We start from the raw sequence: 13,662 nt of genomic DNA, 5'->3' as shown, positions 1-13,662 counted from the left end.
TTCAAGGAAAATGCATCCATTCATGGGCTACCCTATAATGAGAACATTTTAAAACAATTTTTTGAAATACAGTTTCTGTTCCTCTGAATTTACCATTTATCTGGTTTAATCGATATTAACCAAATAATTATTTAATTACAATAGTTATTAAAGCTGTGAATAAGCAGCCTCAACATATAAGAACACTTAACAAAGAGATGTCACCTATTTAGAAGTCAGCAAAGGTTCCCAAAGAAAGTATCCTATCAGCTGAATCTAGATAGTGAGTAAAAATAGCTTGATTGGGGTGAGAAACTGGAATAAGCATATGCAATTAGAAGGTGCTTTGCACTAATTTGAATGAAAAAGATAAAAAGCTATGATTAGTGATATCCAATCATCAGACTATATGTACTCATTGTACATTGCAAGTTCTGTCTCACGTTTCTACATAAACCCTCTTTTACTGTAAACCAACTAAATTTCAGTTCTTCCCTAAATACAAAATATGCGTTTTTTTTTTTTCTCTCTGCTTTGGTCATTTTACTTCACCTTCTCATACTTCCCTTAGCTATTCTCATAGTTCTTGTGATTTTGATATTCAAGATAGCCCCAACTTTTAGATACATGTTTAAAAGTTCTTCTGAAATTGGCGCTAAACTGAATTAGAATGAAATTTAAAGAGTGAGGTAGTCAGGATACGATGGTATAGTGAATGTGGTGATCTTGAATAGGAGAAATTCAATTAAACTGCTGTGTGTAAATACCCCACTTTCCGAGCTGAGAGAGTTTGAAAATGGAGTTCTCAGGCTCCCTGGGGATGGCAGAGGAGGCATGTTGTTGCAGATGCCTTCTAAGTTAACTCAATTAATAATATCAATCATCTTTTACATGTCTTCCTGGTCAGATATTACTCGATACTATAAACAATAGGCACTTAAAACCAAAAATATACATATTTATTAATTGTCATGAACAAAATCAAAGGTAGCACACTACACACTCATACATACACACGCAAATCAACCATATTGCACATTCCCACATTTCTAGTCAACATTGAACCTATTGGTCTTACAATGAAACAGCAAAAAATAATAATAACAGGAAGTGAGTGGTAAAACATTCTAGTCACAGGTGCAACTGCTCGCATCGAAAATCCTAAGTAAGCCATAAAATTACTATAGAAATATCGATTTTGTCTATACAAATGAAAAGCATATGAAAAATTAAGTTTAAAAATATATTGTAATAATATCAAAACATATCATTTGTGGAATACATTTCAAGATCTTGAGTCATATCATGGATCTATAAATTTAGGGATAATTTTTATTATCTCGAATTCACGGATCGAACACATTCCAAACAAAAGTGCCAAAATTGCCAAAAATTGAAAAATCAACTGAAATGTATAAAGTTTAATGGAGGAAGAATAGGCAACACAATCTTAAAAAGGGGGAAATAAAACAGAAAGATGTATATTAAAATATTGTGGTACTGGAATTAAGTATAGATAATTAAATTAGTGGAACAAAATAGAGTTATGCAACAGATCCACATGTGTGCTACCTATTTTTTACAAAGATGTGAAATCAATTCGAATGTAAAAAAATGTCTTTTCAACAGATGGTATTAGAGTCACTGATATGTGTCAGTATCCAGGCATCTGGAGCACCCACTCTCCTGGATTAGGAGTTTAGGGCACCCTTCCTATCTTTGCAGAGATCTTGAGATTGAGGAGCTTTTCCACCTCCATACCTGACCCATCTCTGAGTGTTTGGTGTCTGCCGACAGAATTCTCCCTCAAGGCTGGTGCTTGTGCCTGTTATCAGGGGACCTGTGGGCAGAACTGCCAAGTCTGGACCTGCCCATCTTGACCGCTGCTCCCATGGAGCTGAGCAGGGAGCTCAAACCAGTGTGCACTCCACAAATCAGCCCATTGGCTAAGGGAACAGAGAGCTTCTCTCAGTAAACAAGGATCAGGTTATATACCTAGCCACGTGGGCTGCAACTGGCTGTTTTCCATCGGCGCCATCTACTGACGTGCAAATCAAACCACACAGTCCAATATAAAACATGCCAACAGAGTGCATAGGGCTGTAGGAGCAAAGCCAAAAACCCTACCCAGCATTCTCTACAGTCGCACCCCTAAGGAGGTAGGAAGGGGAAAGGGAGAGAAAAACAGAGAAATAAAGAAAAAGAAAAAATACTACTCCCCACAAAAATAATTACAATAATTAGAAGTACCAATGTTTCCAGATGAGAAGAAACTAGCACAAGAATTCTGGCACCATGAAAAATCTGTAATGACACCACGAAAGGATTACACTAGCTCTGCAGCAATGATCCTTAGCCAAAATGGAAACTCAGAATTGACAGATAAAGAATTCAAAGCATGGATGGCAAGGAAGCTCAATGAGATCCAAGACAAGGTTGAAAATCAACAGAAAGAAACTTTTCCTTTTGTGGGATAGATCTTTGTCTACCCCTTTACTTTGGGCCTAGGGGTGTCATAATGTGTGTGAGGGGTCTCTTAAATACAGCAAATTAATATTCTTTTTTATATTCAATTTGCCATTCTGTGCCATTCAAATGACACATTAGGCCATTCATTTACATTCAAGGTTAATATTGATATGTGAAGTTTTTATCCTATCATGAAGCTGTTAGCTGGCTGCTTTGTTGATACTCTATTCTGTGGTTGTTTTATAGGGTCTGTAAGCTATGTACTTAAATATGTGTTTGTGGCAGCAGTTCCCCCCCACCCCCCCCCACGTTTAGAACTCCTTTAAGCTGTCTTGTAAGGCTGTTCTAGTGGTAATAAATTCCGTTTGAGTTTGCTTGTCTGGAAGATTTCATTCCTCCTTTCCTTATGAAGCTTAGTTTGTCTTAACAGAAAATCCTTGATTGGAATTTCTTGTCTTTAAGAATGCTTAAAATAGGCCCCTAATCTCGCTTGTAAGGTTCTGCTGAAAAGTCCACTGTTAGCCTGATGGAGTTCTCTTTGTACATGATCTGACTTTTTTCTCTGGTTGCCTTTAAAAAATTTTGTTTAGTATTGGCCTTGGACAGTCTGGTGACTATATGCCTTGGTGACATTCATTTTGTAGTGCAAATTACAGGTGTTCTCTGGATTTCTTGTATCGCAATATCTATCTCTCAGTCAACATTAGGGAAATTTTATTAATTGATTCCCTCAAATATGTTTTTCAGGTTGTTTACTTTTTCTTCTTCTCTCTCAGGAATACTAATAATTTATAGGACTTGTCACTTTACATAGTCCCATATTTCTCAAAGACTTCAATTTTTTAAAAACTCTTCTTTTTAAATTTTTGTCTACCTAGGAGAGTTCAATATTCAAGCTCTGAAATTATTTCTTCTGCTTGGCTCAGTCTATTGATAAAGCTTTAAATGGTGTTTTAAAATTCCTTAAGTGAGTTTCTCATTTCAAGAAGCTCTGACTTATTTCTTTTTAAGATGTTAACTCTTTCTTCATTTCTTCATTTCCTGGATTACTACAGAATAGTCTACCCAACTACTACAGAATATGTATTATTCTTTTCTGCACACACAACGTATTGCAAGATTGACCATATGCTTGGGCATAAAATAAGTCTCAATAAATTAAAAAAAGAGAACTCATTTCACCATACTCTCAGACCACAGTGCAATAAAAATGGAAATTAACATGAAGACTATCTCTCAAAACCACACAATTGCCTTGCAATTAAACAGCTGAATGACTTAGGGGTTAAAAAATGAAATCAAGGCAGAATTTAAAAATTCTTTGAAATGAATGAAAATGGAGACACAACATACCAAAATCTTTGGGATGCAGCAAAAGCAGTGTTCACAGGAAAGTTTATAGAGCAAAATGCCTACCTCAAAAAGTTATAAAGATCTCAAATTAAAGATTTAGCATCACACCCAGAGAAACTAGGAAAACAATAATAAACTAATCACAAACCTAGCAGAAGAAAAGAAACAAGCAAAATCAAAGCACACATGGAAAAAAATTGAGACCTGAATATTGATACAAAGAATCAATTAAACAAAAAGTTGGTTCTTGGGAAGGATAAACAAGATAATTCTAACTAGTGATCTATTGATCACTAGTTAGATTAACAAAAAATAGAAGAGATAAGATTCAAATAAACATGATCAGAAATGAAAAAGGTGACATTACAATGAATCTCACACAGACACAAAAGATCCTCAGAGACTATTACAAATACCTCTATTGAATCAGGAAGAAATTGAAACTCTGGAGAGATGAATATTGAGTTCTGAAATTGAATAAATAATAAAAAAAACTACCAACCAACCAACCAACCAAAAAAAAAAAAAAGAAAAAAAAAAAAGCTCAGTACCAGATGGATTTACAGCTGAATTCTACCAGATGTACAATCAAGAGCTGGTCCCAATTCTATTGAAACTATTCCCAAAACTTGAAGAGGAGGGACTCCTCCCTAACTCATTCTATGAAGTCAGCATCAGCCTGATATAAAACATGGCAGAAACAAAATCAGAAAAGACAATTACAGTCCAATATTCCTAATAAAATAAACACAAAAAAACTTAACAAAACATTAGCAAACAGAATCCAATAGCATATCAAAAAGTTAATTTACAGTGATCAAATAGGCTTTATTCCTGGAATGTAATGTTGTGTAACCAGGCGACCCCAATGTAATTATAAGTATGAAGTGGGAGGTAAAGGCAGAAAAGTAGGTCTAAGTGATGCACTATGAGAATGATTGGACCCACCACTACTGTCTTTGGAGACAGAGGAATGGGGCCATGAACTAAAAAATGTAGGTGGCCTCTAGAACATCCATCTCCAAACTTTTTGGTACCAGGGACAGGTTTCCTGAAAGAGTTTTTCCACAGAATGGAGGAGAGGGGAGGGATGGTTTTGGAATGATTCAAGAACATTCCATTTATTGTGCACTTTGTTTCTATTATTAATACATTGTAATATATCATGAAATAACACAAATACAACTCACCATAATGTAGAATCAGTGGGAGACCTGGGCTTGTTTTTCTGCACCTAGATGGTCCCGTATTCAGATGATGGAAGCCAGATCATCAGGCATTAGATTCTCATAAGGAACCTGCAACCAAGATCTCTTGCATGTGCAGTTCACAACAAGGTTTGTGCTCTGATGAGAATCTAATGCTGCCGCTGATCTGACAGAAGATAGAGCTCAGACAGTAACCATTGCTCAACTGCCACTCACCTCCTGCTGTGCTGCCTGGTTCCTAACATGCCATGGACCAGTACCAGTTCATGGCCCAGAGGTTGACGACCTCTGCTCTAGAATCTATAAAAAGCAAGGAAATAGATTCTCCCTTAGAGCCTCTGGAAAGAAACTCAGCCCTGCCAATATACTTTGATTTAGCCCGGTGAGGTCATCAGATTCATCAGATTTTGACCTATAGAATTAAAAGATAATAAATTTGTATTGCTTACAACTGTAAGTTTAATGTAATTTGCGATGGCAGTAATAGGAAACCAAGATTAGAGTGTATTCCTGAAAGCCAGAAGACCATTCCTGCATCTGCAATTTGGAGACAATAATAGAGAAGACCTCAGCCTGGCCAAGAAGCTATAGGTGCTCCTCATTAAACCCTTGCCATTGCCTATGTTTTGGGGAGCATAAGGCTTGATCATTACTCTTGGGTAAATATTATGAGCATGGGACTAACTAGAATCACTAAAATTTAAAAAATCAATGAAATTATTAAAAGTACTGAGTTTATAGAGGATGTCACAATTTGTCATTTTAATTTTTGTAACTCAATCACTGATAATTTTTCCTATGCATTTTCTTTCATTGTTCCTTATTTCTCTCCTCTAACTATATAAGCACCATGACTATTTCCTAAATTGATGGAGGAGAAGGAGGAGGGAGAGAAGAAGAGGAAAATAGGGAGCAAATGAGGGAAGTGAGGCGACAAGAGAAAATGTCACAGCTGGACAGATCCAATAAAATAAATTGGGTGGAATAAAGTAGTTCTACTCACAGCTCTACAATAACTTGCTGAGCAACATTTTAAAATTCTATCCAATGCTGCTGTTTCCATTTCCACCCCTGTAGAATAAGGATGTTGAAGTCGATGAACTCTACAGTTCTCTTTGTATTTCATATTTTATTGCATTAGCAGTAAAAGAGGAAGTAAAGAGAACATGATGAGATGACTGTGATATACTTATGACTAAGGTTTTTTGCCAAGTATCTAATACTCTGCATTCTATTTCTAATTTCAGAGACTGTTCGAAGATCTTATAAAGAATAGGAAAATACTTGAACATTGCTTGTTTTATATAAATATTATGTCTCCCATTACCATCATATTGCCTTAGTACTTTACTTTTTATAACACTTGGATGTAAGAAAGCAGAACAGCATAAGTACAGCCTATCCAATTTTATTTCAAGATACAACAAAAAATCATTTTTGATGATAGTAAAGGCTTCAGAGTTTTCAATTAGATTAGATATTTTGGCAAATAACCCAGGTACGACTAACACCTGCTGAGCCTACTTCCTTCCCATCAACGTTTGTTGCCTGCCTTTTTAAACAAATGGAGATCATTTGAGCAGATTGAAAATAGTAATTGGGGTACTGGGATTTAGCTAATTAAAAATAAGTGATACTGCTGCACTGTCATTACCTTATGCTCATAGGTGCTCTTTTCTAAACATTTACATCCATGTGTTAGTCTTACATTTTAATACACTTCATGAACAGGCCTAATCATATAAATAAAAATTTTGTTCATGTACTCTTCAAACTTTTCTGATACATTCTGTCCTTAGACATGCATGGCATATTCAAGGAGTGAACAAAGATAGTCAATGCTTTTTATATTATCTCAGTAACTTACTTTTCATAACACTTTGATGTGAGAGAGCAGAACAATGTAAGTACAGCCTATCCAATTTTATTTCAGGATGCAACCCAAACAATCATTTTTGATGATTTTGATGAAAGGCTATCATCAAAACTGATAGCAAAGGCTATCTTAACTATCCTAACAAGGGTACTTAAGAGAAAGGCTATCCTTGGAAACTGTGAGAATCCCAGAAACTCCTGCTTAAAGAGGAGGAAAATATCTAAAACCCAACCAAAATTAGTGCAGAGACACCATAATCTGGGCATTGCAAAGCCCATTACTAGAAGCAGTGACAATGCACATCCTAGTCAATGCTTTACTAATAAATAATATTAACAGCACGTTTGGACAGAAGAATGAAGAGTTTATTAAAATAAAATCTTTTTCATTTATCTCTTTTGGAAAGAAATACAAAACTATAAATTGTATCTATAATGCAGTTTGGATCATTCATTGATCCAATGGCTTCAGATATCTGAATTATAGAATCCATGCCTTTCCTTCCCAGAGTTATAGATCCAGATTGATCCAGTTATAGATCAGTCATTGATCCAAACTGCAGTTTGACAGAACTAACATACAAGCCAGTTTTTGAAGACTGGAAAGTAAAGTAGACCTGGTGATCAATAATATTAGAATACTTCTCAAAAGAGGAAATTAATAGATGACTTTATACTAAAGATACGCATTTCTCAAGTGGGTTTGAGCAGTCACATTAGTCAGTAGAAACCAGATCTACAGAATGGCTGATAACAAGATGAATGGAACCACCTCCTAAATGGGTAGCAGAATCTGGATCTATAACTCTGGGAAGGGAAGACATGGATTCTATAATTCAGATATCTGAAGCCATTGGATCCACAACCTAGTGAGGAGCAGCTCCTGGATCCACAGCTCGGGGAGCAGCAGCTATTGGATCCAAAACTCCGAGATCCAACGTGCATAGTCGGGCAAGAATTGCAGAGCATGTGGGTCTTGGGGTAGTAGCAGGAGGTCTGGCAGGGGCTGAACTCCACACAGGATGTCTGACAGCTGTTGGGCCTCCAGCAGGTCTCCTGACAGCCCCTATAGAGAGAGGAACCCAGCTGGCAGGTGCTGGGAGAACAGAGATCAGTGCTGTAGACCAGGTTGCTGGGGTAGGAAGAGCCACAGGAAGATCCTGGGTAGCGCAGGTAGCCCCCACAGGAGCAGGCGGGGAGGCTTCCAGAGCAGCAGTTGTAGGACATGTTGACGGGGGATGTGAGTTCAGCTGAGTGTCCCTGGGAAGATTCTGAGTTTTAATGTTGCATCCTGGACAGTGCCATTTATATTCTCTCAGCAATAGGTGTGGTGCCCAACAGAGTCATCCTTCACATTTTTGTGCTGCCTCATTTACATATGTGTAACTGAGCAATCTTGTCTGTAATTGCATCTGAATAGTTTTCCACATGTTGTATTTATGGGTGCTATAATTTTGGTGTTATAACACAAAGTCAATGAACTGCACTTACGTCAGAAATGCTATGACTGTTTTGTATTAATGCTTATTTTATTATGTCTAGGAAGGCACCTCCTTTTCCTCCTAGCATAATTTTCATGTGTCTTGTTATTGGCTGTTATGGGCCAATAGTTTTCCCTAAACAGTGAGAAATGAGATAAAGTTACGTGTCTTTTTTTGTCAATGGATTAGAGATACAACTTTGGCCTTAATGAGAAACCTGCTAAAAACTAAACCTACTTATCACCATCCTTTCTCATTCTACAAAAGTTTCCTTCATCTATTGCGTACTACTACCCACTGTGTCTCACATCCAGTGTAGAAGAAAAAGTATAAGTCAAGACAAATTGAATAACATTGATGCCTATGACCAGGAAACCTGGACAATTATTTGGAGATGTGGTGACAGCAAAGGATGGAACTGAGACAATCACAAATGAAAACCAATTCGGGGCCTTATGAAGAGAATCAAAGTGGCAGATAAACATCATTGAAATGTGAGGGAAAAAATAAATGAATTTCAGATTCAATGCATCTAATATGAGGTCCATGGTCCTAACAGATTCTCATTCACATGTGTGGCAGCCTGGAGAATTCACATCTCGGATCTTAAATTACAGGAGGCTTAAATAACCAATGACCCTGCTTGCTGTGTTCTAAAAGTTAACACTGCACTTTTTGGGAAGGCTTGCTTTCTCTGGGCTGCTCCCAGGCAAAGACTGAGCACAGTGGAGATATAGGGATTCCTGGAAGATACTTGACAGCCAGCTTTGACTCAGGGTTTCCTCAATGACCTTAAAGAGCTACTGTCCCCTGCATAGGTCTCAAGCCCTTCTTTCTCTTTTTCTTTCTCCTTCACTTGGGCCAGACCTATGTCCAAATCTTACAACTCTCCCAACCTCTCCCAGGGGAGACTCTGGAAAGAGAAAAAATGCAGAATGTCTGTAAATATTGAATCTTGTTTATACTTTTTAAAAAGTGATACTGTTTGGATTTGTGTCCCTGCCCAAATCTCAGGTCAAATCGTAATCCGCAATATTGGGGAAGGCCTGGTGGGAGGTGATTGGATCATGGGTGTGGACTTCCCCTTTGCTGTTCTCATGCTGGTGAGTGAGTTCTCATGAGATCTGGTTGTTTAAAAATGTGTAGCACTTCCCCCTTCACTCTCTTCCTTCTGCTCCAGCCTCGTAGGACTGCCTGCTTCCCCTTCATTTTCCACCACGATTGTAAGTTTCCTGAGGCCTGCCCAGCCATGCGTCCTGTACAGCCTGCAGAATTGTGAATCAATTAAACCTCTTTATAAATTACCTGCTAATTTATAAAGAAGTAGTAGTTTATAGCAGTATGAGAATAAACTAATACAAAAAGTAAACCAATTTTTTGATGGATAGTAAAAAATTTAAACTGAACATTTTATCTCGAGTATGCCAATCAGGGTAAACAACAAAAAAATTATTTCAGTTGTTCAATGATTTAAAGAAACAATAAAAAAACCTTTTGAGTTTAGTTTTGGAGCTTATATTCAGACACTCTCCAGGTAATGTCCGCTAAAACCCATTTTTTCAGCCATCTCCACCTTAGTTAGACTAGATCTACACCATTCTCCTATTATTTCACATGTGAGTTGATGCCTTTTATCAAGATTGGTAAATTCCCAACTGTACTCTCTTCAAATATTGTTTCTGCCCCATTCTTTTGCTTAGATACCTATGATAAGCAAGGTACACTTTTTATCTACATTACATATGACTCATACTCTTTTTTTCTATTTTCAATCTTTATGTAGAAGTATTGGCTTTTGCTTATTGAGGTTGTAACCTGGACGGTTAGTGAAAACAAGATTTTCCAGCATGTTAGAGACAAGTTGACTGGTATTTTAGAAAAGAGAAGCAGGTAGGTGCCAAAAGTTGTAATTTTCAACTATGGATGAGACTGTTGAAAACATATCTCAAATATCCAAAGCCATTATTCATAGCCCAGTGAAAAGAATCATCTGTCAAAAGATCAGAAGGCTTTTGATGTATATCCCTGAGCCATATATTTTATGTGAAAGATCTCAATTTTTAATTGTTGATAAATAATTCAGTTAAAAAAAGAAACAACAATGATGAGGCTCCATATTAGACAAAACAAATAATACGATCTCCAAGATTAAGTGAGTCCAAAGTTGTGGCATTTACAAGTTCTTCTTAAACTTTTATGAAATTAATGTGAACAAAGTTTTAGAGATTTAGAGGCAGAGAGAAGGGAAGAACACCTCTTTTCACAATAACTGGTTCAGAAAAGGATTTTTGAATAAGGAACCTGGATTAACTGAAGACAAATTCACTAAATCCCTCAGTTTCGCCTGAATAAATTCATGCTCCCCATTTAACTCGTAAGTTTGGTATTCAAGATTATTTTAAAGAGTTACGTTTGAAACAAAAGAAAGGGGAAGGAATAGTTTCCAAACCTACTTTCTAAGGCACAAGGTAAGGAGAAATCAACTGCTATTGAAAAATAGAAAGTAACTCGTGGAATAGATACTTGAATTGGCCGTATTTGCTTCTTTCTTCATTCTTCTTCCTTCTGGAAGGCCTATATTAAGTTACTTTTCAATATTGCCACACATTTTAATCGAGAAAATTTCTAACATTATTGTTGTAAGTTTATTATATTTTATTATAAAATAAAACCATGACGGTACACTTTCTTTGGTCCTGAATATAATTTAACTACTTGTATTTCAACATAGAATATTTTGTGAATAAACTTACAGAGTGGCTATCCTCAAAGAATATGACAAAGCTGTCCAATTTTTATTTTTCAATATGGAATCTATAATTCAGCAGAGGCAAACAAATGAACAAAACATAAAATATGACAAGTGAAAAAAGAAAAGAACAAAAGATAAAATCAAACTTAAGCACAGAAGAAAAAAAAGAAAAATAGAGGGAAAGAGAGTCAGAGGAAGAGAGAGACAGAAAATAAGAGAGGAACATTCATCTACCATGCTGAGGAAAAGAGGACTAGGGAACAAAGAAACTTCCCATTTTCATAGGAAAATGTAGGATGGTACCTGGTTCTACAAGTGGCAAAAAGTCATTGAAAACCAGTAGTATGGAAAGGTAGAGACATTCTAAGAAAGTAGAAGCCCTGGATAATTATAAAAGTAGCTGATAAATATATCAAAGTTCATAAGATTTGCTAATTTTGAAAATTTTTGCTCATGAAGACATTGAGACAAGACACATGCCAGCTTGAATGCAATAGGGAAAAAATTCTGAAATTCCTGAATTAACTTTTTGTTTCTCTTTCACTTGTTTCCTCCCTTCAGCAGATAAGCATTTAGCTGTTTGGCAGAATAGAGATGGACCTCAAATTGATCTTCTCTGTAACTGTGTGTCAGTCAAACTTCTTTTTGTTATCTTGTCTTTAAATACATGGCAAGGTTTCTTTCAGTTTCTGGCCATTTCTTTCTATCTCTTTGGTTTGCCTGTTCTTGATCTTTCTTCACTGGATATGAGACACACTTTATAACTGTAGTACTTAATGTATTAATTTTCTCTTACTGCCCTAAAAAATAACCACAAAGTAATTTTGGAGTATAGCAATGAATGGTGACAAGACAGATCATTTTCACAAATGTTCTCATCCAGGTAGAAACTAATCCATTGCACCAGAAAAAAACTAATGTTATCTCTTTCCCCACTCTTAGGAGGAAAACATCCACTAGCAAAGCCAGACGTGAGTACACAGGAAAAGAGGCAGGTAGCATGTGCCAAAGAAACAGGAAGAGCTTTCCTTGTCATGATGAACTAGACATTAACGTAAAACAGTCATAGCATTTCTGACATAAGTGCAGTTCATTGGCTTTGTGCTGTAACACCAAAATTATAGCACCCATAAATACAATACATGGAAAAGTATTCAAATGCAATTACAGACAAGATTATGGAGTTACATATATGTAAATGAGGGACCACAAATATGTAAAGGATGACTCTGTTGGGCACCACACCTATTGCTGAGAGGATATAAATGCCCTTGTCCAGGATGCAACATTAAAACTCAGAATCTTCCCGGGTACACTCAACTGAACTCACATCTCATCAGCATGTCCTACAACTGCTGCTCTGGAAACTTCTCCTCCCGCTCCTTTGGGGGCTACCTGCACTACCCAGGCTGCAACCCCTACAGCACTGCACTCTGCTCTCCCAGCATCTGCCAGCTGGGCTCCTCTCTCTACAGGAACTGTCAGAAGACCTGCTGGGAGCCCACCAGCTGCCGGAAATCCTGCTACCGCCGCAGGACCTCCATGCTCTGCAGTCCCTGCCAGACGACTTGCAGCAGATCTCTAGGCTTTGGGTCCAGCAGCTGTCACTCCCAGGGCTATGGATCTAGGAGCTGCTACTCGCTGGGAAGTGGATCCAGTGGCTTCAGATTCCTGAAATATGGAGGTTGTGGTTTTCCTTCCCTGAGTTATGGATCCAGATTCTGCTACCCAAACTACTTAGCTTCTAGAGCCTGGCAGTCTTCTTGTTATAGACCAATCTGTGGATCTCGCTTCTATCAATTCACCTGCTAAATTTCTAGATCCTTTTGAGTATTGGGATCAAAGTCTCTACTGAATGCAGCCATTGTTTTCATTCTTGCCAGTTCCCAATATCCTTTTTTTCTTCTTCCACCAGCTTCTTGCATCACCAACTTCTGGCAGACTGTGAAATTAATAAGTAACCTAATATTAAGTTCTAATATCTTTACCATTGATCGAATATATGCTATCTGATTTTCATCCAAAAACTGTTGAAAATGGAAATTTTAATCTAATAAATTTATGTAATCTGGCACCCAAATATATTGTTCACATTGTTATTATTTTATTATTACTATTTTGCTTACATTTTTGCATTCAAGAATTTTGGAGATTTAAGTAAAAATCAATATGACTGTGTAACTGGATTTGGGGCACATATAATGTGACAGATTTGAGATCATTTCTCTTGAAATTAGGTATGTTGTCTATTCAGAGTAATCATTTCTGGAAGACCATAGTTTGCATCTGCAGACTTGTCTCAACAGCAGTGAGAGTTGTCTAAGAATGAAGGACATGCATTTCTGCTGATATAGGAAAGCAGATTTGATGAATAAACTAGAAATATAGACAACAAGACTAGGATGTAATTTATAAGGTAAACTGTATGCTTATACTAAAGGTTACTTAAAGTCTAGTATCTGAATGTGGATTTTCAACCAAGAGAAAAGTGAAGCTTAAACAACTGCTAGGACAGACACTTTGCTCTTTGTTAGCAGGCATAAGT

At 36.9% G+C, this 13,662-nt stretch overlaps 2 protein-coding genes across 2 annotated transcripts; one reads left to right on the top strand and one right to left on the bottom strand.

The window, feature by feature from the left end:
• Positions 1 to 7,596: 7,596 nt before the first annotated feature.
• Positions 7,597 to 8,120, bottom strand: KRTAP13-3 (keratin associated protein 13-3). The gene has a single exon (XM_028845174.2). It carries the CDS (start codon positions 8,109 to 8,111, stop codon positions 7,605 to 7,607), a length of 507 nt encoding a protein of 168 aa, XP_028701007.2. The 5' UTR covers positions 8,112 to 8,120; the 3' UTR covers positions 7,597 to 7,604.
• A 4,284-nt stretch (positions 8,121 to 12,404) lies between these two features.
• Positions 12,405 to 13,197, top strand: KRTAP13-4 (keratin associated protein 13-4). Its single transcript, XM_015133039.3, has one exon. It carries the CDS (start codon positions 12,459 to 12,461, stop codon positions 12,927 to 12,929), a length of 471 nt encoding a protein of 156 aa, XP_014988525.1. The 5' UTR covers positions 12,405 to 12,458; the 3' UTR covers positions 12,930 to 13,197.
• The last annotated feature ends 465 nt before the right edge of the window (positions 13,198 to 13,662 follow it).

The sequence above is a fragment of the Macaca mulatta genome, chromosome 3, assembly GCF_049350105.2.
Source record: "Macaca mulatta isolate MMU2019108-1 chromosome 3, T2T-MMU8v2.0, whole genome shotgun sequence".
Taxonomy (NCBI): Eukaryota; Metazoa; Chordata; class Mammalia; order Primates; family Cercopithecidae; genus Macaca; species Macaca mulatta.
The sequence above is the reverse complement of the archived record's forward strand: the minus strand, read 5'-3'. Positions and strand labels throughout refer to the sequence as shown.

What these genes read in the sequence shown, in the direction of transcription:
- KRTAP13-3 (XM_028845174.2), bottom strand. Translation starts at nt 8,111, where the DNA reads ATGTCCTACAACTGCTGCTCTGGAAGCCTCCCCGCCTGCTCCTGTGGG.
- KRTAP13-4 (XM_015133039.3), top strand. Translation starts at nt 12,459, where the DNA reads ATGTCCTACAACTGCTGCTCTGGAAACTTCTCCTCCCGCTCCTTTGGG.